This window comes from Gopherus flavomarginatus, chromosome 2 (assembly GCF_025201925.1).
Source record: "Gopherus flavomarginatus isolate rGopFla2 chromosome 2, rGopFla2.mat.asm, whole genome shotgun sequence".
NCBI lineage: Eukaryota > Metazoa > Chordata > Testudines > Testudinidae > Gopherus > Gopherus flavomarginatus.
The window spans coordinates 208329429-208354506 of NC_066618.1; the positions used below are offsets into that span (position 1 = coordinate 208329429).

The 25078-nt window shown below is 40.5% G+C and overlaps 1 protein-coding gene across 1 annotated transcript in view; it reads left to right on the plus strand.

Annotated features, from left to right (window-relative positions):
• Positions 1-25078, plus strand: part of PIEZO2 (piezo type mechanosensitive ion channel component 2) — a 484884-nt gene that overhangs the window by 332638 nt on the left and 127168 nt on the right. Inside the window, exons 8-9 of the mRNA XM_050942210.1 lie at positions 11685-11853; positions 23579-23698. Coding sequence (XP_050798167.1) covers positions 11685-11853; positions 23579-23698 — 289 coding nt within the window. The remainder of the gene's footprint in view (positions 1-11684; positions 11854-23578; positions 23699-25078) is intronic.

A 25078-nucleotide genomic window follows, 5' to 3' on the forward strand; every position in this document is an offset into this window, starting at 1 on the left:
GTTGATATAGTTCACTGATCTACTGTAAAACAAGCATTATATTAATGTTCATCAGAGCATTCAGGCTATATCAGAGATGCAGTATGGATGACAAAACAAAATGTAAACCTGGGGAAATGGACTGATTTGGAAGATGAATATATCTTTTTCATGCCATGCTTCAGAAAGTAGCCTTTGTCTTAGCTCTAAAGGGCTTTGATTGTATCCACAGCATTAGTAAAACCACTGGGATACTATTCACTCTAAAGTAATGACACTTGTATTTCTACCACTACAGAGAGTAACTCCAAAGCCCTAATATTGTGAAACAGGCTGTAACTCTCAAATCTTTATATCCAGCTGCTTTATTTCACACACATTAAGTATTTGAATGTCTGAGATCCAGTTGTTTTTAATGGATGTCCAAAGCATAACAGCTTCCAGTCACATAGCCTCAGAAAAAAATCCATTATTAGGTACAAAAATAGGTTATGTAGCAAATAATATTTAACATCCTGTTTCAAAGTTGTTAATACACTTGAGAGAAAAGTGAATTTTTTATGGCTGCCTATAAGATTTTTTTTAATTAAGAGCCATGTTGTAGTTAAATAGAGTTTTTGCTAACTTTTATATAATGCTCAATCCTCAGGGTGTAACCCTGTCTTCTATGCATTTATCTCTGGATTAATGGCTCATAATTTCATTCTTTACTTACATTACATGGATGGTATTTGCCCACAAGGTCTAAATTCTGCATTTTTTCATGCGGTTTCACATGTAACAGCTCTGCGTTAGTGATTAGTTTTCCCTTAAAGGAAAAGTCATTGACTAAAAGAAGAGGGTGGGGGATATACTGGTGCTGGTTTTGTCGTTGCCAGAAAAACTTTGATCCAATCAGAGCTATGGAAACCAGGTCTCGGTAGAAAAAAGTACAAACAGACATCTGCTAAAGAGCTACAGAAACATGATGACATTCTGATCTGCTTAACCATCAAACCTCACGTTCAATGTGTGTATTGCAGTGTTGTGATAGCAACACTGTAGTTATGGCTGAGGGAAGGCACTTTCATTCTATGTCAGATACTTTAAAAAAAAATCTCCTTGAGCTAAAATTGGGTTGAGAAGAATTATGAGCAAACAATAAATTGTTATAAGCATGGCAAAAATTCCATTAAGCCAATTTTGAATTATCCAAGTATGAATACAAAGGGTTTTTTCACATGTTGTAAACTGGTATCACAGATGTTTTGAACATTTTTGCATCACTCAAAACTAGCAATTTAAAAGCTTCAACCCTGTCAGATTCTGCAAGCCCTCTGTACATGGGTATCCCATTGAGCTGCATGAAGAGGAGACTTACAGGATCAAGCCGTTGGTGAAGATAAGTGTTTATGGAATATTCAAGGAAATTTGGGTTGGCAAAACAAATGCCAATTTTTCCACTAATAAAGGCTGACTTTATCATCTTAACCCTAATTAGGGGTGAAAGTAACTTAAAGGACTTGCCGGTACTCCAGATCCTGTGGAGGAGGAGGGGCCTCAACCAGAAGAGGCATGGCCTCTATCAGAAGAGGTGAGGCCTTTAAATCCCCGAGCTTTTAAATCAGGATTTAAAGGGCTCAGGGATTCGGCTGAAGCTAGGGGCTGGGCCCTTTACATCACCTCCAGAGCTACCAGCTGCAAGGTGGCTGAGAGACCTGGGGTTTGGGCAGGAGTGATAGTAATTTACATTTCTTACCCATATGGTCCAATCACAAGCAACCCACTTCTCCTACGTACTTCATGGATCTATCCCACTGCATGATATAGATAGAGAAAATAAAGCTACTATTACTACTACCAGGACTGTCTGTAATAAAACTTTACTATTGGAATAAGCCTGAAAAAGTGAAAACTCACTGTCACATTTTTCTCCGTGTCTTCCCTCCTCCTCCAGCCAGGCTGCAAACACTAGGTTCCGTGCTTTCTCCCTGCCTGGCACTGAGCTGCAGCTGCAGGGACTTCTCTCTAGCTTGCAGCAGGGAGCAGGGAGACTGGCTGAGGGAGGGAGAAGCCTGCCTCCTGCATAAGAACAATTTAAACTCAGTTGTTCCCGGCACAGTTCAGTAACATTTCAAAGAGGATCTGCAAGCTGTTTGGACATCACAACATGATCCTCTGCTGGGGAGGGAATGGGATAGATTTGAACTTGGAAATGGTTCCTGATTTTGTTTGTGTTTTTTGTGTATAGGAAATCCCCTCATTCCAGAGGCAGAAAAGAACTGCCCCTGCCATGGTCACCCTGCCCCCCCACCACAACAACTGGGAGTGAAATTAACAAGGATGCCAGAAACGGCTTCTAACCCTAGGGGCTGAACTGCGCAGGGAACAGCTGAGTTTAAACTGTTCTTATGCAGACAGCAGCAGCAGGCATCTCAGCCAGTGGCCCTACTGCACGCTAGAGCCTAGAGGAGAACCCCTGCAGGAGAGATGGGGGGCGGAATGCAGAGCCTTGTCTGCAGCCTGGCTGGAGGAGCGGGAGGGAGGAGACAAGAAACTAATGTAATAGTGAGTTTTCCCCTTCCACCTGCTTTTATTAGCTCAATTTAAGCTGTGCAGCCAAATGCTTGTATTTGTTGTGTATATTAGTACTGGAGACAAGATCCCCTCATCCCGGGGGCAGACAAAGACTGCCCCTGCCATGGTCAAACACACCCTCCCCACTCTCCTCAGCTACTGTGAGTGAAATTAACAAGGATGCCAGAAACCACTCTTAACCCCGAGGGCTGAACCACTCAGGGAACAGCTGAGTTTAAACTATTCTTATGCAGGGGTCAGGCTTCTCCCTCCCTCAGGCAGTCTCCTTTTCTTACCAGTCCTCCGTACCAGCCCGTACCTGCTTACTTTCACCTCTGATCCTAATCCGTCTGGACCCTCAACATACTCTGGCCACCTTACCCTATTCTTTAGTCTCCATCCTCCAATGTTTCTTTTAACATATACGGTCAATAAAGTTAGATAGTTATTGTACTTTGGAGGCTTGTACCCCAAAGTGTGCTGCATCCTACAGCATATGTACAATTCGTAATAAACTTCTGGGGTAGAGAGAAAGTCTGGAGTGGCTGTCAAACCTGCTGCGTTCTTTTCAAGAGTGTGTGTTTATTTCAGCGTGTGATGTGAGATTCGAGTGATGTATGTTTGTATATGTGTTTATCTGGATAACAGAACTCAGAGCACGTTTTAAACATCTGATTTTACAAACCATTACTCATGTGAGTAGCCTTTATTCATTCCTGTTAGCCTCTCTGAAATCACTGGGTTCAGCTTGTGTGAGTAAGGGCTACTGGCATCGTTGAGAAAAAGGATATGTAATAATGGTATTTGTTCTTTGCTATGCAATTGCTTTACTTCCAGATGCATTTTTTATTCCAGCCAATTTCAGATTTGACACAGCTCACATTCATCACTGAGGGCTAACTCAGAGTCAAGTCTGCAGTTTAAAAAAGATGCCACCTTTTTAAGGGACTTGAGGAAGAAAAGCATCTGAACAATTTTTGTAAAGCATGAAAAATCATTTTTTCATGTTCAGCTGATTTTAAAATAGCCAATGTAAATTTTACTAACATTTCTGAAAATATTCACCTTTGGACTATCTTTGTGTTTCCAAAGAAATTAAAAAGAAATCTGTTCATTTCTATTCATTTCAGGTTTTGCTAACCACCCTTTTGTTAGGATAATTATATTTTGGGCTGAAACAAAGTGGAAGAAAACCCCTTAATTTATACAAAGTATTGAGCAAGAAGGAAAGTTGCATTATGTTCTAGTACTGTATCTTAGTCGGGGGACGAAGGCTTTCTTTTAATTTGCATTACACTACTTTAAATAAAAAAGCCTCTGTTAATCTTGCTGGTATTTTAAGTAGCGACTTTATAAGCATCAGGCACTGCAAAAGGTTTCTATAATAATAAAAAGTAAATAAAAAAAGAGGAAATGCTGATCCTGTAGGAATTTGCTATAAAACTTTGCCTCAGCAGTATAAAACTTTGATCTTTTCACTGTCCTGTTCTCTGATCACCTCCCATTTTGCATCAACATTTGACATTGTAATAGACTTACCCATACTCATTTTTCACCTTTTGTTACATCTATGGTAAAACTTTTATACTAGAAGAGAGCAGGTCCAGAGTGAATAATCAGGAATTCTCTCCATTTAGATCAAATTGCTTTTATAACACGGACCTAGCATTAATATTGTTGCGTGATTAACTGTTAACATTTGTATTAGCAGTAATAGGACTATTTTAGCATAAAGTAAGGTCTAAAGATGAGAGAGAAATATTAATTTAAAAAACCCCTTTGTGTGATATGCAGGCTTTTGATGAGAAAATGTCTTTATTCAGTAAATTTCTAAATATTTTGCAAAGCTGCAATTTGAGTTTTCCAATCCCTAATTACATTTTCATTTTAAACTATTATGCTATGATGCTGCATTGATTGTACTTCTTAACATACATTACCAGATAGTGCTACCAGTTACATGAGAAAGAAAGGAAAAAGACGTCATCCTTGCAGGGAGACCTCTGGGTCCACGTGTAGCCCATTGAAGAGCCAATTGCAGGGATGACCCATTATTTCCATGTATTCTTAGTTATAATGGAGTAACTGTCTACTAAAACTAATAGGAGTTGCAGCCACGAAACAGAGCATGGGGATATGGCCCCACAGTGTACAGAATATCTTGGAAGGTGGTGCATAAGAAAAGTAATGTTAGAAAAGCATTTAATAGTGTATTTTAATTTATTTGAATGCAATGTAGCAACTGGAATCAAGAAGGAAGGCCAGCATCATATGAAAGCATTTTGCATGATTGTCTCTAAAATTAGACAGCATTGTTACTTATGTTACAGTGGTTACAAAAATCCCCCTGTAGTGAGGGCCCAAGAGCTTCTGCTCCCTTTACAAATATTTTGTCTTTCCTTATAAACTATAATGGTGATGCTTTTTATTATCATTTCCCCAGCTCAAAAGATAACACAATCACATTTGTTCTGGGAATTTATACTTCCTTTTGCCTTTACATCCTACGGAAGCAGTGGCTTCTGGCTTCTGCCAGATGAAGTAACATTGCATGCAATAGCTGTACAGATTTTTGGGGGTTGGGGATGGGTGAGAATTGGCTGGTTGGTTTTAATCTCTGTTTTTTTTGGCCCTGACAGCTTGAAAAAAAGTAAGTCTCAGCTGTGTTTGGAGAACCATTTAGATCCTTTTCTTTTTTTCTTTCTGCATTTACCAAAACAAAACCTCTCCAGCATTTCAATAGCTGTTAGGATGTAACATATTCCATCTCTTCACTTTATCATCTCTGAATGGGGTAGAACACTAAAAGATTATGTTATATGTTAACATATATGCAGACACGTTATTTGCTTGAGGTTTTATGTCTGACCTGAATGATCTATGGCAGATGTTCAGAGAGAATTTTGACAATACTGGAACAGGTTTAGCTTTTATAAATCTGCCAACAGATGCAATTAGAATGGGACAAAAACCGTCATTTCTCAATCACCAGACCTTGAAGTCCAGCAAGAATACATGAGAACCGAAAACAAAACTGTGTTGTGCTTATGAGTATTTGTGATTAGGCCATTGAGAGGCTCACTAGAACTCTAGCCAGCCTGAGAATCAGTTGCACTCTAAGCCCCTTCAGAGGAAGCATAATCAATAGTACATAAGAGACATTTCCCTGCCATTATGAATCACTTGATGTCCTCTTTGATCCAAAGCACTGAATTAATTTTTTATGCGTAATTACCTGAATAAAGTGTGGTTTGCACATTGCTGCACGTTAGTGTGTGCTCATGAGAAAAACTGCTATGTGTTTTACTTCCATCTAGTGAATCAGGATCTAAATCCTTACGACCTTGTTAGTTTTTCACTTGCAGGCTTTCTGCAGCAAACGTGTGGCTTTTAGTTGTCTTAATTACTTAGTGACAGTTCCTAACCCTTTAATGCAAGCTGGTTGTTTCTGCCATTAAGTGGTCAAAAATACCATTTTTATATAATATTGTTCCCTGACCTTATACACCAGAAATAGGAGTCAGATTAAGTGAGAACTTCATTAATGAAGTCACAGACTCAGTTATTTCCAAAATGTAAAATCTGAAATTAGAAGTACTGTACATATGCATTTTAACTATATTTAAAAAAAATGTTTACTTAATAAAGAAAAGCTTTACTGTCAAAGAAGGATTTTTGTTTTGCCATCTAATGTATGAAAAACTTGCAATGACAGATTTGTAACAACTTGTAACAACAGTGCATTCACATGTTTGATAATGATACACACTGGCTTCTTTAGCCTATATTTTTTTTTAATTTATGACATAGAAGTATTAAGTGAAACTAGTTTCCTTTTCCAGTCCTTATCTTATGTAGTGATAAGGATGTAATACAACAGTTGGTACTCATATCCCTGCTGTTCAGTGAAGTATGAAGTTTTATCAATTTAAATTTTCACAGTTGGGGAAAATTGTGAGGAGTCAGGTAATAATTATTTAGGAGAGAAGACGTTGAGATTCAAAAAGTTAAATCTTCATAGCTGTTGAAACAAATTGTCAACATCACACTTCAAAATATATAAAGTAAATATCCTTGAATTTAGCACTAATCATTTCTCAAGAAGCATTTTTCTTACTTTGCATAGCTGTAAATTTTCGATTATTGTCGATGGAAATATGTTTTGTGTGTGTACAGAGAAATTGACGCTTATCAACATTGACTGATAAAAATCTAATCCTTCTGAAGCTACATACACAGCGCGATAGGGATTGCTTGGTAAACTGGGAGCAAGCAATATTTGTTTTGATACAGCAAAATCTGAGGTTATGTATATAGAAACAATCTAGGCTATACTTACAAGATAGAGTATAGCCAGATATCCTGGAAAACAGTGCTTCTGGAAAGAACTTGGTTATTATAATAAATCAACAAATGAACATAATCTTCCATTGTAATGCTGTGGGTGAAAGGCTACAGTAATCCTTGGATGTAGAAACAGGGGAATATTGAGCAGGAGTAGGGAGATGGACTTTCCTCTGCATATGGCATTTCTGAGACTATTACTGAAATTCATTTCTGGTGTCTGTACTTGAAAAAAAGGTTGTTGAAAAGTTGAAGTGTTCAAAATAGAGCTGCAAGATTAATTTGAGGTCTAGAAAATAGTACTTACAATGACAGGTTTCAGACTAGCAGCTGTGTTAGTCTGTATTCGGAAGAAGAACAGGAGTACTTCTGGCACCTTAGAGACTAACACATTTATTTCAGCATAAGCTTTCGTGGGCTACATACAGCTCAATGAGACTCGAGGAGTTCAATCTATTTAGTTTATCAAAGAGAAGATTGAGATAACTTGATTACATCTATAATTACCTACACAAGGAAAAGGTATCTTGTTGTAGCAGACTCTTTAATAGCTAAGAAATGTATAACAGGATTCAATTACTGGAAGTTGCAGCTAGACAAATACAAACTGGAAATGAAGTGCAAAATTTTAACAATAAAGGTAATTAGCCATTAAAACAGCCAACCAAGTGATGTGATAGATTTTCCATCACTTGGAATCTGTAAATCAGGACTAGATGTCTTTCTAAAATATACTCTTGAATTCAACTGCAATTTATGATTTGATGCAAGAATTACATGGTTTACACAGTGAGTCAGATTACATTATCATAATTGCCCTTCTGGTTTAAAAACTGATGGAACAAGTCCTGGACCCATTGAATTCAATAGATAAACTGCTAATAATATCAGCATGACCAGAATCTGGACCTGTGAATCTGTTCTTGAAATGAAAAATGTCCCAGTTCATGACGACTGTATGTAGCATATATTGCAATAGCTGTTCAGCAGTCTTGTGGATGACGTATATTTAATTTCCATTTGTTTGCTTAACCATTAATCAATGGATACGTAAAACCATAACATAGCACTGATTCTAATAACATCTTAAAGTGCCAATAAACTGCTGTAAATTGGACATATGTTAGCTGTGAGCTGAGTGCAGCCATTATTTGTGTGACACTTCAACAACTCCATAATTCGGAATATCATGAGAGAGAGTTTTTCATAGTTTTCAGTTAAAAGCAACATTTCCACTCTAAGTCAATGTGATTTTGATGCTACATTACTATTAAATATTTATCATAGTCGCAGCTTGCAAATTTGTCAGGAAGAGTCTTGGAAGTTCAGAGTACATCCACCAAATGGATTCAGTAGGAAGCTTTGCTGGGAAAATGGGCTTGAAAAGCAGCAATGGGACAACCACCTGTTACCTTTGTTTTAAAAGCTATTTTTAAGTGAGCTGTTTCCTAATGTTCCTCAGCAGAGTAATAAAGTTCCTCCTGGCCTTCATAATTTAAAACACTTCTTGGATCATTGCCTCTCTGTGAATTCACTGATTTCTATAAAATATGTTTTTGGAATACTAAATTGTACCTTGAAAAATAAAACTTCTGCCTCTATGCACAAATGGGATGGCTCACTGTCTTGTACCTGGAAAATTATTTGTTTAGCAAGGAGCTAAATATGATTTTTTAAGCTAAGAGTATACAGTAGTAGATGGGTTTCTCCAGACGTTTTTTCAGTGTCCAGACTGAACAAGCTACATGCTTGTCAAGCTTTACATTTTATTTTCTCTTTTCCGTTTTCTTATCGTATATGCTTTGTATGTTGACAAAGACATCTACTGAGGTCAGAACCAAGCTCAAAAAATAGCTGATCCTTAGTTGGGCTGATTTTGTGACATGTTTCTAACATAAAAATATCTAGAAAGAAGCATGGTATTTCATATATCACTTCTCATGCAACTTCGTATTGTGGAAGTCATGCCAGAATATTTGTTATGTATTTAAAAGCTTTGAATAACTAAAAGGTTTTAGAGTCTGATCTTGAGTGATTCCGTGCACCCACAATTCGAATTGAAGTTAATGGACAGGCACAAATGCTGCATGAGAGGCAATTTGGTACAAAGCCCATTAAATGAATGAAAATATTTCCATTTGACTTGAGTATACTTTGGATCAGGCACATAATGAATATTGTGTTGAGTACCTTCATACTGGAAGAATGCTGAAACATTGGGGTGACTTCAGAGAAGATAAAGGATGATCGATCTAGAGGTACTGAATTACGAGAAGGTTAAAAGAGCTAAATAGGTATCGAATAGCTATGTGACAACTAAGTGGGCACACTGTAATGATCTACAAGTATTTGATAGGAATAAACAGCTAGAAGGGACTTGAATTAATTAGTGTGGTACAAAATGGGAATAATTAGGAGTGAGAGGATGAAAATAAAACAAAGAATATTTAGGCTGAATAACAAGAAAATCTTCTGAACAGTAAAACCATGTAGAATGTGTAGTAGTCTTCCAAGGGAGGTTAAATGAAGACTTAAATCTAGAAACTTTAAAATTACTGTAGGTTTTGTACAAAGCAGTAGAATATGTATTGTAGAAATCATTTCTACGCTGGCAGAGAGATAAAGTAGATGACCTACAGTAACATCTTTTCTTTTCCTGATTTTAGTATAAACTAAAGGTTTCTATTGACTTCAGTGAGAGTTAGATCATGATCTGAAACAATGATACCGTTGTAAAACAGAGTTGTTGTGATTCAATGCTGTACTTACAAATAAAATTTTAAAATAGTAGAGAGAAGAGTGTAGCATAAAATAAAGGAGCAAGATAGAATGGTGGGAGCTGGATGCATCTGATCAGTAAGAGACAAGAGATGCGAGTTGGTTGAGAGACCAGGCAGAAGGCAACAGAGGATGTTCTACTATGATAGTAGAAATATTAACATAACACAGTTTAGCATATGTTGCAGTTAGATAGACCTGAACCAAATCACCAGGTCCAAATGTGCTTGAACTCACAGTAAGTTTGATTCTGGGCCATATCCAAACCTGGCTGCTCAGGCTCCCCTCTAGTTACAGCGTTTTATTTTGTATGCAGAATTCTCTTTTACTTTTCCAAGCAAACTGTAAAATGTCTGAAAGTTTACAGCCTCTGGCTCATGTTAGTGATCAGAATGAGAAGTGACCACTGAGGAAATTGTTTAATAGAATGGGTTAGAACACCAGATTTAGAGATTTCTGACTAGTGATTGATGCCGTTACACCCATATTGCTAATCTCTAGTAAATGAAAAGGTATGAATCTCCCCTTTTTAATTCTCTTCCTTTCAAAACCTCAAAAAGACACACACCAAGCAGTATGTTTCTGTGGAATTATTGTGTTGGTTGGTTGAAGTCAGAAGGCGAGGTATGCAATACTCCTAGAGAAAGTCATTATCTGGCATACCTAACTGCCTAGTTAGACATGAAAAACTACAGTGTTCTTAGGTGAATAGAGATCACTGCTTAAGTCTTCCATAGAAATCGTAGCTCTGCCATCTTTAGTTAATCTTTAGTTAAATAGTGATAAACCATATAACCCTGCTTTAGAACTTCGCAAAAATATTTTAAACTGTGGGGACTAGACTCATTATTGAGTTTTCACCAGTTTTGGTGTGGAATTTCTAGCATCTTGCTTTAATTTTTAATTGTAGAAAATACAGCAGTTTTCTTGTTTGAAATAATTTTCAATTTGCAATTAGCCATTCTTACCTGCCAGAAATTTTTGTGAGGTCCAGCAAAATAATAATTTAAAAATCGTTCTCTGAGATGCCTCATGTTTTCTTTGTGGAAAACTTCACCTATGTTATTTTTCACAGGTAATTTCACAAATAACTTTTCTTGTGCACCCTCTAAAATGTGCTTCTTGAGTGGCTTCGCTTTCCATCTAGAACAGTTTTGAATTCAGATGGACTATTTATTTGTGTAAAATTACTCATGTATATAAGTGTTCGGGGATTGTGGCCTAGGTTTTTAGGACAGTGCATTAAAACTCCTAGCTGTTACAAGTTCTGAAGCCTCTGTAGATATTACTGAGAGAGTTGCTCTCCAACTCTGTCCTGGACAAAATAATGACTAGAATGATGATGTGGGACAATTTACTAATTTGCTATGAATCATAACTTACTACATGTTAAAGGTTGGACCCAAAGGGAGTGGCAGTGGCTACCAGGATGTAACACACAGATTTGCCATGAAGTTTTCTTTTTCCTTTTCTTCAGGCCTGAGTCGACAAGAGTCAGGTCCCTGGTCATTTTTTCATTGGAATGGAGAGATGCAAAGACATAATGTCCTTATTTTCTGTCTTTTCTGGAGGGAGGGATAGCTCAGTGGTTTGAGCATTGGCCTGCTAAACCCAGGGTTGTGAATTCTAATCCTTGAGGGGGCCACTTAGGGATCTGGGGCAAAATCAGTACTTGGTCCTGCTAGGCAGGGGGTTGGATTTGATGACCTTTCAGGGTCCCTTCCATTTTTATGAGATAGGTATATCTCCATATATTTATTTATTTATTTTATTTTAAAAAACCCTCCCTTTTTTGTACTCACTAAATGTCGTGAAATGAAAATGTTGACTTTGACTTGCATTTCAGTTAAGACACTTTAAATAAATAACATTTTAATCAAATCAAACTGTATTTAAGCCAATGTTTCACAAGTAGAAAAAGTAAACAAAATTAAGATAGATATTCACGTATCTGTTAATTGTACTTTTAAAACATTTTAAAATTAAATATTTGTTCTCTAAATTTTTTTCTTACTCTTTTTGATCAGGTTATTTGGTGTCACTTCAGTAATTCAAGCCAACTGCTCAAGCACCTGGAAGATCATAGCAAACCAAGACCTACTCTGGTATCACCATGCCAGTCCCATATTACTGCTTGTGATGTACTACACCCTGGCAACTCTTATTCGCCTTTGGCTACAAGAGCCCGTTGTAAGGGTAATATATTTTTTCTTCCCGCTTTATGAAGAGAATGAAGCTGCCAGAGTAGAATTTTTTCTAATGCTCACTAATGACTGTAAGATTATCAGATTGTTACTGGCATTTGCAAACAGCAGAGTGAAATTTTTATGTGAGGCAGCCATGTCCAAGCTGCTGTCTTAAATACACTCTTTCTGATAAGTCCCTCCAGCTCTTAAATGGGTAGTCCTCTTAAAGTCAATGGGACTACTTATGTGATTAAGGGCTACAGGATCAAAAGCTTAGGTTATGTCTACACTACCGGCTAAATCGGCACTGCTGTGATCAATGCAGCAGTGTTGATTTCGTGGATCTGGTAAAGACATGCTAAATTCATGGGAGAGTGCTCTCATATCAACTTGTATACTCCCTCTCCCTGAGAGCCAGCAGCTATGTTGATGGGAAATGGTCTCACGTCGACGTAGCACGATGTAGACACCAATGTAAGTCAACCTAAGTTATGTTGACTTCAGTTACATAATTTGCATAACTGAACTAACATAACTTAGATCATCTCACAGAGTTAGTGTAGATCAGCTCTTAGCTTACTTTTGAATTGTGGAAGTCTGTGTGAATATTGTCTACAGTAGGTAGAGGTTTTTTTTCTCATAGTGCAAAACACCATAAAGTCACAGCAAAATGAGCAGTAAGTGCAGCACACAGGAGTTACCGATGAGCAATCTTCCTCTGTGTTTCATGGTCTTTAGACAGCCTTGAAAATTTCCTTTCACCAAAGGCAATAGAGAATGAAAATTTAAAAGCAGCCTCAAGGGCTTGTTGCCCAAAAACCAAAATGTCAGCTGCAGTCTGGTGCAGGATACTGTAAAACATATATAGTTTTGCCTAACCTTGCAATTTTATCTTGAGTCTAGCAATGCTTGGTGTTTTTCTTAAAGCCCCAAGTCCAGGATTCATGTGATTATGTGAACATCTCAGCTTCCTTTTTTTTTAAAATAAAGTTCTTAGATCTTATACTTGTGGAGAAAAGCATGGAACATGATTACAAAGGCACCCTGAAGACTCAGAAAACAAAAGGAAAATAAAATGAGCCCAAATTTCATTATTTTAAAAAATGGCATGATTTGTGGAGGTCTGATTTTTGAAGCTGGGTTTGGTAATGCTGCACACAATAGTATAGGTTCACAGCACTAAAGCTGTGAAGAGTCTAAATTTCAGTTGCATCCTTGTGGAATATTAGTGTCTTCATTCATTTTTTACCTCACTCGCCTTGTCTCTTTATTAAGAGTCAGACATTTTTAGGAGGATAGGAAGCTGGTGGAGATGTCTTAAAAAGTTAACTTTTATAAAGGCAAAATATCAAAATAAGAAAACATTGTAAGATACATGCTGTCTTTGTACTATGGCTTCTTTTTTGATGCAGAAGATACACGGTTTCATCTCTCCATAAAATGATATGTTCTGGTTTCTAAATCTTAGCAGCTTTATAGACTATTTCGCTATGTATGGTTTTCCCCTTTGATTGTGCCATGGATCAGGAATTGATTTTTCTTGTTTTGTCTTAGAAGATTTTAGATCAAATTCTATTCTCAGTTACACCAGCCTAAATCCACCTTAATTCCATTGCAGTCAATAGAGTTACTCTGGATTTATGCTACTTTAATGGAGACCTGAATTTGGTCCTTGTCTTTTATTGTAGCTGCCTGTGTCTTCTGTTTTTACAATGTGAAACAATATCAAACCAGCATAGTAGTGAGGATCTTATCTTTAACTTATGGTACCTCCTCTACATTATTGGCCAAGTTCAGAATGCAAAGGTGATAAATTGGCTGAATGAGAGCAGATGGTATTAGATGGTATAATAGCGGTAAATATGCCCAATTGCTTGCGATGGGACACTAGAGAGGGTGAAATCTGAGTTGCTACAGAGAATTCTGAGTATCTGGCTGGTGAGTCTTGCCCACGTGCTCAGGGTTTAGCTGATCGCCATATTTGGGGTCGGGAAGAAATTTTCCTCCAGGGCAGATTGGCAGAGGCCCTGGGAGGTTTTCGCCTTCCTCTGCAGCATAGGGCACTGGTCACTTACTGGAGGATTCTCTGCACCTTGAAGTCTTTAAACCACAAGTTGAGGACTTCAAAAGCTCAGACATAGGTCAGGTGTTTGTTACAGGCGTGGGTGGGTGAGATTCTGTGGCCTGCATTGTACAGGAGGTCAGACTAGAAGATCATAATGGTCCCTTCTGACCTTAAAGTCTATGAGTCTACAAGCCTAATGCTCAAGGAATTATGCCCACATTTGGATCCTGAGTTTTCAGGGTGAGAAAAAGTGCTCAAAAAGGAGCATAAGGAGAATTTTAAATGGTGCATGATTGTGCTACGTCTACGCAGAGGTGAATTTTACCTTCAGTCTTTACTCAGAAAAATTCCCATTAAAGTTGTTTGGAAGTTTGCTTGTGTAAGGACCTCATGTTTGGGCCCTTGAGTCCTGCAATAATTTAATAAAACAAGAAGAGCCAATTTATCAGTGAAGTTATATCAGGAATCAGTTTGTCCAGAGGTTCACTGGATAATATTTAAAATATGAATCTGGGTGTCATAAACAAATAGCTAAGGGTTAATGTCTCTTTCACCTGGAAAGAAGTAACCTGAAACACCTGACCAGAGGACCAATCAGGAAACAAGACTTTTTAAAATCTGAGTGGAGGGAAGTTTGTGTCTGAGTCTTTGTCTTGTATCTGTCCCTCTCGGCTAGGGGAAGGATTTCTCTATTTCCTGCTTTCTAATCTTCTGTTTCCCAGTTGTAAGTACAAAAAGATAGGTTTGTTATTTTGTAGTTACATGTGTGTAGTTGCTGCTGTGCTTTGAATTATATTCTTTTTGAATAAGGCTGTTTATTCATATTTCTTTTAAGCAATTGACCCTGTATTTGTCACTTTAATATAAAGAGACCATTTTTTATGTATTTTTCTTTCTTTTTACATAAAGCTTTCTTTTTAAGACCTGTTGGAGTTTTTCTTTAGTGGGGAACTCCAGGGAATTGAGTCTGTGCTCACCAGGGAATTGGTGGGAGGAAGAAGTCAGGGGGAAATCTGTGTGTGTTAGATTTACTAGCCTGACTTTGCATTCCCTCTGGGTGAGGGGGGAAGAGAGATTAGCTCTCGGTACTTCTGTTTTCCAAGGCTGGAAACGGGGAGGGTGGAATCCCTCTGTTTAGATTCACGGAGCTTGCTTTTGTGTATCTCTCCAGGAACACCTGGAGGGGGGAAGGGAAAAGGTTTATTTCCCTTTGTTGTGAGACTCAAGGGATTTGGGTCTTGGGGTCCCCAGGGAAGGTTTGAGGGGACCAGAGTGCCCCAAAACACTCTAATTTTTCGGGTGGTGGCAGCTTTACCAGGTCCAAGCTGGTAACTAAGCTTGGAGGTTTTCATGCTAACCCCCATATTTTGGACACTAAGGTCCAAATCTGGGACTAGGTTATGACATGGTGGCGGTGGTGGGAAAGATAGAATCCAAAAGCCAGTAGGAATATTATATTTTTCTTTTCTCTGCTAGGGGCTTTTAAGCAGAGAGAAACAGTTTGGTTTTAAAGGGAACCAGAGAGAATTTTTTTTTCTGCTCTCTCTGGCAGTTGTGGCTTGCATATTAAGCAAGGAACCATTAAGGAGCTATTACGGGTCTTTTGTCAGACAATAGCACTCCCATTAGGGGGCAATTACCAGCACTATACACATGCAAATAAAGTGGTTTTTCTGGTTTACTTTACATTTAAAAGATTAGCTAGAGGAAGAAAGGGAAAAGGCACTGTTGCTAGGCAGACCCCAGGAGGCAACAAAGAACCTGCAGTTCAGAAGATAAACACCGGAGGGCGCGCCAACACAAGAAAACAGGAACCATGCCTACCAAGACAAAAATGGAGGCCGAAGAACAAATCAAAGATGCAGAGCACAAACGAGATATGGAAAAAAATACAGGAACTAGAAATAAAACAAAAAGAGATGGAGCTAAGGGAAAGAGAAAAAGAGGCTACCCACAGGAGAGAGTTGGAACTCCTGAGAGAAACCCACCGACAGGCCGTGGAATTAGAAAAGGCTAAGCAAAACACAGCCAACCCTAACAACCCTGCGCCAATGATTGTTCCACAGCACAGGAAATTTCCCACCTACAAGGCAGGTGATGACACTGAGACCTTCTTAGAAAATTTTGAAAGAGCCTGTCTTGGGTACCACATCTCTGAAGACCAGTACATGGTAGAATTGAGGCCACAGCTCAGTGGACCTTTAGCAGAGGTGGCAGCTGAAATGCCTAAGGAGAACATGAACGACTATAAACTTTTTCAAACCATGGCCAGATACAGAATGGGGATAACCCCGGATCATGCCCGTCAGTGTTTCAGAACCCAAAAGTGGAAACCAGATGTGTCATTTCCCAAACACGCCTACTACGCTGGGAAAAATTATGAGGCCTGGATATCAGGACACAATGTTAAATCCTTGGAAGAACTGCACGTCCTCATACAAATGGAGCAGTTCTTGGATGGTGTTCCTGAGGACATAACACGGTACATACAAGATGGAAAACCCAAAAATCTCACCAAGGCGGGGGAGATTGGAGCCAGATGGATGGAAGTGGCAGAAAGCAAGAAAGCTACTGTCAAGGGGAACGAATACCCCAGGGGGCACACCGACCATAAACCCTACAACCGAGGACAGCCAAAGACCCCACATACAACCCAAGTAAAGCCACAGACGCCCTATTCTTCCACCTCACCAGTCTCCAGTAACTCACCTCGACCCAGTGACCCATCAGATGGAAGATGCTTTAAGTGTAATTAACTGGGACATATCAAGGCCAACTGTCCAAAGAACGCCATCCGAGTGCAGTTCATTACACCACCATCACCCAAAAGATCCCCAGGCCCAGATGCCTCTCAAATACCCTTGGAGCGAAGGGAAGATTTGAGAGTGGGCGGAAAGAAGGTTACTGCATGGAGAGACACGGGGGCACAAGTGTCAGCTATCCACCAATCCTTTGTAGACCCCAAATTCATCAACCCAAAGGCCCAAGTGACAATTTACCCCTTCATGTCACAAGCTGTAGACTTGCCTACAGCTGATCTGCCTGTCCAGTACAAAGGCTGGTCAGGAATGTGGACTTTTGCAGTCTATGACAATTATCCTACCCCATGCTACTGGGGGAAGACTTGGCCAACCAGGTGAAGCGGGCCAAGCGAGTGGGAATGGTTACACGTAGCCAAACCAGGCAAGCTTCCAGACCCATTCCTGTTCCTAAACCGTCCACAGACGCCCCGTCTGTGTTACCAGAGACCCAGACAGAGGTAGTTGACCCGGATTCCATGCCAACCACTGAAACAGCCACAGCGCCTCCAGTCCCAGGCCCGGAACTGGAACAGCAACCAGCGCCAGCAATTGCAACCACATCTTCAAACTCAATGCCAGAGGGCACCAGCGAGCCAAAACTGGCAGAAGCAACAGACAGCCATACCCAAAAGGCTCAGCCAGAGCCTGAAATACCCTCAGGTGCACCAGTGGAGAGCGGTTCACCAGCAACGGAAACAACCCCATCACCTACATCGCTTCCAGAGGGACCAAGCCCAAGTCCACAGTCTGAGGAAGAACTGGTGACCCCAGCCTCAAGGGAACAGTTCCAGACTGAGCAGGAAGCAGATGACAGCCTGCAGAAAGCTTGGGCGGCGGCACGGAGCACCCCACCACCTCTCAGCTCTTCTAATCGATCCCGGTTTGTTATAGACCAAGGACCTTTATACAAGGAGATTCTTTCTGGTGGACACCGGGAAGAATGGCAGCCGCAAAAACAGTTGGTGGTTCCAACTAAGTACCGGGGGAAGCTCTTAAGCTTAGCCCATGATCATCCCAGTGGCCATGCTGGGGTGAACAGAACCAAGGACCGGTTAGGGAAGTCCTTCCACTGGGAGGGGATGGGCAAGGACGTTGCCAAGTATGTCCGGTCTTGTGAGGTATGCCAAAGAGTGGGAAAGCCTCAAGACCAGGTCAAGGCCCCTCTCCAGCCACTCCCCATAATTGAGGTCCCATTTCAGCAAGTAGCTGTGGATATTCTGGGTCCTTTCCCAAAAAAGACGCCCATAGGAAAGCAGTACGTACTGACTTTCGTGGACTTTGCTACCCAATGGCCGGAAGCAGTAGCTCTAGGCAACACCAGGGCTAACACTGTGTGCCTGGCCCTAACAGACATTTTTACCATGGTAGGTTGGCCTTCCGACATCCTTACTGATTCAGGATCTAATTTCCTGGCAGGGACCATGCAAAAACTGTTGGAAACGCATGGGGTGAACCACTTGGTTGCCACCCCGTACCACCATCAAACCAATGGCCTGGTGGAAAGGTTTAATGGAACTTTAGGGGCCATGATACGTAAATTTGTCAACGAACACTCCAATAATTGGGACCTAGTGTTGCAGCAGTTGCTGTTTGCCTACAGGGCTGTACCACATCCCAGTTTAGGGTTTTCACCGTTTGAACTTGTGTATGGTCACGAGGTTAAGGGGCCATTACAGTTGGTGAAGCAGCAATGGGAGGGGTTTACGCCTTCTCCAGGAACTAACATCCTGGACTTTGTAAGCAACCTACAAAGCACCCTCCGACACTCTTTAGCCCTTGCTAAAGAAAACCTAAAGGATGCTCAAGAAGAGCAAAAGGCCTGGTATGACAAACATACCAGAGAACGTTCCTTCAAGGTAGGAGACCAGGTCATGGTCTTGAAGGCGCAACAGGCCCATAAGATGGAAGCATCATGGGAAGGGCCGTTCACAGTCCAAGAGCGCCTGGGAACTGTGAACTACCTCATAGCATTTCCCAATTCCTCACTAAAGCCCAGAGTGTACCATGTTAATTCTCTCAAGCCTTTCTATTCCAGAGACTTACAGGTTTGTCAGTTTACAGTCCAGGGAGATGATGCTGAGTGGCCTGACGGTGTCTACTACGAAGGGAAAAAAGACGGTGGCGTGAAAGAGGTGAACCTCTCACCACCCTGGAACGTCTGCAGCGGCAACAAATCAAGGAGCTGTGCACTAGCTTCGCCTCATTGTTCTCAGCCACCCCAGGACGGACTGAACGGGCATACCACTCCATTGACACAGATAATGCTCACCCAACCAGAACCCCACCCTACCGGGTGTCTCCTCATGCCCAAGCTGCTATAGAACGGGAGATCCAGAACATGCTACAGATGGGTATATTCCGCTCATCTACCAGTGCATGGGCATCTCCAGTGGTTCTGGTACCCAAACCAGATGGGGAAATATGCTTTTGCATGGACTACCGTAAGCTAAATGCGGTAACTCATCCAGACAACTATCCAATGCCAGGCACCGATGAGCTATTGAAAAAGTTGGAACGTGCCCAGTTCATCTCTACAATAGACTTAACCAAGGGGTACTGGCAAGTACCGCTAGATGAACCTGCCAAGGAAAAGTCAGCATTCGTCACCCATGCGGGGGTGTATAAATTCAATGTCCTTCCTTTCGGGCTTCGAAATGCACCCGCCACCTTCCAGAGGCTGGTAGATGGTCTACTAGCAGGACTGGGAGAATATGCAGTTGCCTACCTCGATGATGTGGCCATTTTTTCAGACTCCTGGCCCGAACACCTACTACACCTGGAAAAGGTCTTTGAGCGCATCAGGCAGGCCGGACTAACTGTTAAGGCCAAAAAGTGTCAAATAGGCCAAAACGGAGTGACTTACCTGGGGCACCAGGTGGGTCAAGGAACCATGAATCCCTTACAGGCCAAGGTGGATGCTATCCAAAAGTGGCCTGTCCCAAGGTCAAAGAAACAGGTCCAATCCTTCTTAGGCTTGGCCGGGTACTACAGGCGATTTGTACCACACTACAGCCAAATCGCTGCCCCCCTGACCGACCTGACCAAAAAGACCCAGCCAAATGCAGTTAACTGGACTGATAAGTGTCAAAAGGCCTTTACCCAGCTTAAGGCGACGCTCATGTCTGACCCTGTGCTCAGGGCCCCGGACTTTGACAAGCCATTCCTAGTAACCACAGATGCATCTGAGTGTGGTATAGGAGCAGTTCTCATGCAGGAAGCAACAGATCACAACTTCCATCCTGTCGTGTTTCCCGGCAAGAAACTGTCTGAGAGGGAAAGTCACTGGTCAGTCAGTGAAAAGGAATGCTATGCCATTGTGTACGCCCTGGAAAAGCTACGCCCATATGTTTGGGGACAGCGGTTCCAGCTACAAACTGACCATGCTGCACTAAAGTGGCTTCATACTGCCAAGGGGAACAACAAGAAACTTCTTCGTTGGAGTTTAGCTCTCCAAGATTTTGATTTTGAAATTCAGCACATCTCAGGAGCTTCTAACAAAGTAGCTGATGCACTCTCCCTTGAGAGTTTCCCAGAATCCAGTAGTTAAAAAGTGTTCTTAAAATGTAGAAGTCTGTTAGTTATATACTTAGTGGTATATGTAAAGGTGCATGTGTTGTATTAATCTGTTTATTTTAAAGTTCTAGAAGGAAATCGCCGCCAGTGAGCTTCCCCACTGCCTGCAATTTGGGGGGCGTGTCATAAACAGATAGCTAAGGGTTAATGTCTCTTTCACCTGGAAAGAAGTAACCTGAAACAGCTGACCAGAGGACCAATCAGGAAACAAGACTTTTTAAAATCCAGGTGGAGGGAAGTTTGTGTCTGAGTCTTTGTCTTGTATCTGTCCCTCTCGGCTAGGGGAAGGATTTCTCTATTTCCTGCTTTCTAATCTTCTGTTTCCCAGTTGTAAGTACAAAAAGATAGGTTTGTTTTTTTGTAGTTACATGTGTGTAGTTGCTGGAGTGCTTTGAATTGTATTCTTTTTGAATAAGGCTATTTATTCATATTTCTTTTAAGCAATTGACCCTGTATTTGTCACCTTAATACAAAGAGACCATTTTTTATGTATTTTTCTTTCTTTTTACATAAAGCTTTCTTTTTAAGACCTGTTGGAGTTTTTCTTTAGTGGGGAACTCCAGGGAATTGAGTCTGTGCTCACCAGGGAATTGGTGGGAGGAAAAAGTCAGGGGGAAATCTGTGTGTGTTAGATTTACTAGCCTGACTTTGCATTCCCTCTGGGTGAGGGGGGAAGAAAGATTAGCTCTCGGTACTTCTGTTTTCCAAGGCTGGAAACGGGGAGGGTGGAATCCCTCTGTTTAGATTCACGGAGCTTGCTTTTGTGTATCTCTCCAGGAACACCTGGAGGGGGGAAGGGAAAAGGTTTATTTCCCTTTGTTGTGAGACTCAAGGGATTTGGGTCTTGGGGTCCCCAGGGAAGGTTTGAGGGGACCAGAGTGCCCCAAAACACTCTAATTTTTCGGGTGGTGGCAGCTTTACCAGGTCCAAGCTGGTAACTAAGCTTGGAGGTTTTCATGCTAACCCCCATATTTTGGACGCTAAGGTCCAAATCTGGGACTAGGTTATGACACTGGGGCCTAGTTCTTCACTGCTCACTTTGGTGTAAATCAGGAATAACTTCACTGAAGCTCATGTGAGAAGAGAACAGGCCTCTGCTATTTGCAGTGTTGTTTGAGTTAGTCTGGTGGGGAAGGTGGGGGTTGAGAGAACATTGTTAGTGCTACTCTTAAACTCTCCTGGAGCTGTGCACTTAACCATCATAGTTGCTTGTATGGTGGGAGAACTGCAAGTGTTGGACAAGCCAAAGGCAGCCTAGAATTATGAGGTTGTCTGCTAGATAATGCTCTGCTTTACCTCTTTTTCCTCATCCTTGAAATAGATTAAACAAGACACCATTTCCCACCCTCACCCATCACCACCTGAAGTTTCTATACTTTAAAATCATTATCTCAATACCTCAGTACACTTAGTGTTTGTTTGGTCAAATCGATGCCAAACTAAATGTTCCTGGTGAATGTTTCATTGTGGGCCACTTTTATATGAAAACTTTCAATACGTAAAAGTGGCATGGCAAATTTAAGCCTTATAATTAGTTTATTTACATTTGTTAAAATTTGGTTTGAAATATCCTCTAGATTCTAAATATAAATATACATACATATGTGAAATGTGCTGCTATGCTTTTGAGAAGTAAAAATAAATTAGTAAATACCGCTTATTTATGCTGAGGTTTTTAAAAAGAGGAGCTTAATATGAGGTTTGTAGAGTGAGTTTTTCAAATCCACTTAGATTATTTAGCCACCCTTCTCCCAAGGGCAGCTTTGTAAATTTCAGTTCTATTTCATGGGTTAGACTTCAGAATAAGTGGGCTGATATATAAAAGGGCAGAGAACCTCACATGCCCCATTAAAGCCCTGCTTCAGAGTCTTGGTTTTGAAAATCTTGGCCTGAGGAAGAAAACAAAAGTAAAATTTTGTGCTATTTCAATAGCGTCAGCAGATGGAGCTCAAATAAACTGACAAACATTATTCCCAGAGCTGAGTGGACATTGGTTATGATACTGTCCTCTTTTTTTTTTAAAGGGGGAGGAGTAAATCAAAAGCCAAATTAATTCAGGCTTCATTTGAAACAAAGAAATAAAATATATCTACTAAATGGAAAGAATAAAATGTGCAGAAAAAATCATGTTTCACCCTGTTGAGTCAGACCGTTGAAAGTGGAAAAAAATATGAAAATTATTTGACTAGATCAAAATCTGTTCTAATTTACATCAGTGTAAATCCTGAGCACGGAAGTCAATAGATACTCTGGATTTTGGCTGCAATTTAGTAAAGCACTTGAACACATGTTTAAGTCCCATTCAGGCCAGTGGGACCTTAGCATGTGTTTGAAGTTAAGCATGTGTTTAAATGCTTTAGGGATTGGTTTTCTGAATTGGGCCCTTACAGCAGTATAAATGACATCAGAATTTGTCTTAATAATCATGTGGAATCAACTCTCTAAACTGCCTGCTATTTAGCCAGGGCTGACAGAAATTACATAGAGATGAAGTGTAATTTAAGGTAACTATAATGTTAGTGCACCAGCAATGCAGAATCAGACTCTAATGCTTCCTGTTTGTTAGATTCAAATGTTTATTAGTAGAGTGCTTTTCCTCACAGGATAACCCATTTCAGAGCATGTACACTCTGTCCTAAAAATCCTCAATTTGTTATTCACGGTGAGATTAAAACCTAACCACTAAGAGGTGGGGGATTGGAAGAAACTTCTCATTGGGCATGTGATTCCATCATTGTTCAAGGTGTGGCTTCTAGATGTTCCAAATCAGTTCACTGTTCTGATCCATTTACTGTGTTACCATATATCCGGAACAGGATTAGTGTGTTATTCTGTAGTCTTTGAATATGTATTACATATGCCCAGAAAATATTTTTTCATTTAATTTACTTCTCAGTATAGCAAGACAATGCTATTCCCACATTCAAATAGACAAACAGAGAGTTTTAATTTCAGTAAATCTAGCTTTAAAATGATTACATATCTGCATTATACTTTATGGTTTGGTTTATACTATAAAGCAGGATGTGGAAGTCTGGTTACTTATGGTATCCTGTAGGAATCAGGAAACATCTTGATATTGATGGGTTTAGCAATTATAGAATAGCTCTGTCATCATTTTCTGAAAATGTCATACTAATAAAACACCTCCATCATAGATATAGTAAATTAAACACTAGAAGATATTTCATGGTAGATACAATTTAGAGGAAGAACAGCATCTAGGTACCACAGTGTTACTCTTAGAAAATAGCTATTTAAGAATTACAACTGTGCCTGCCATTCCCATTGTTTAGGAGATAGATGATGATGAGAAATCTGGTATCAGCGAAGAAGACAAAGAAACAGACTGCAACTCAACCTCAAGGAGACGAAGTCTGTGGTATGCAAGCCACTACACAGCTGATGAGAGAAAAGTAAGACCTGGGGAAAGGGTTCCCTATGTCAAAATGTTTCAAACATGCAGTTCATTTTATTGTGGTAACTTTGTAAAGCAGTGTTTCCCAAACTTGGGATGCCGCTTGTGCAGGGAAAGCCCCTGGTGGGCGAGGCTGGTTTGTTTACCTGCCACGTCCACAGGTCTGGCCAATCGCAGCTCCCACTGGCACGGTTCACTGCTCCAGGCCAATGGGAGCTGCTGGAAGTGGCGGCCAGTATGTCCCTCAGCCCGTGCTGCTTCCAGCAGCTCCCATTGGCCTGGAGCAGTGAGCCGTGCCAGTGGGAGCCGCGATCGGCCGGACCTGTGGACGTGGCAGGTAAACAAACCAGCCTGGCCCACAGGGGCTTTCCCTGCACAAGTGGTGTCCCAAGTCTGGGAAACACTGTTGTAAAGTAATGTATTTCTATTTGGGGACATAGTGGTATAAGTTCCAAGTAAAAATATGTGAGTGATTATGTAATTGTCATGTCACCAAGACTTTGGGGAAAGGTAGGAAAGGAATGTTATTATTTTGTAAAACTTAGAAGAAGAAAAACAAGGGACCATGCTAGGAAGTGAAAGCAGAATGTTTCCTGTGTTTCTAGCTTCCAAAACAAAAAGATCCAGGATTAGAGTCTGATCTGCCTTCGCTCTCCCACAACACAACCCAGCCTGCCAGCAACATGTTTCTTTACTTCCCTGTACACCCCAGTGCCAGAGTGGGGAGGGTAGTTGGTGTAGGAGCCAACTCACCAGCTTCACAGCAACAGAGTCCCCTTCTTCCTGCCCACTAAATGAATTCTTATATGGCCAGCTGCTCACAGATTTTGGCTCCAAAAGTATTAGGGTGAGCCTTAAATTAACATTTCCAATCCCGAAGAGTACTGTGATGGAAGTAACAATAACGGTAGTAGTAGTAGTAGTAATAATAAAAACTGCTCTGAGTGAACTGGACACTGAACTGTAACAACAAACAGATTGCTATATTCCTGTATCCCTAACAATTGCAGTAGTAACTTTAGTACTCCTATATCCTCAGCTGCTGTTAGAAAAGTCAGTGAAGACATACGTTGGAAGTATCATCAACTTTATACTGTCTGATCTGAAATGGTGATAACACAAACCAACAAAAGGCAGAGTTACAGTAGTGTACGTTTACAAAGTGAAATGATGACAGAGGGAAAGAGCATTTAAATAACAAATGAAGAGAGGAGATTCAGGGATTCAGTTCCAGAGTGCAGGAGCTGCAGAGAAAAAAAAACTTACGTTGACAGTGCAGAGATGTTGTTGAGGGCGAGATGAAGAATGTGTTCAATGAGAGGAAGGAATAAAAAGGGGAAAACAAGAGGACAAAGTCTGCTAGATAGGAACAATTCCA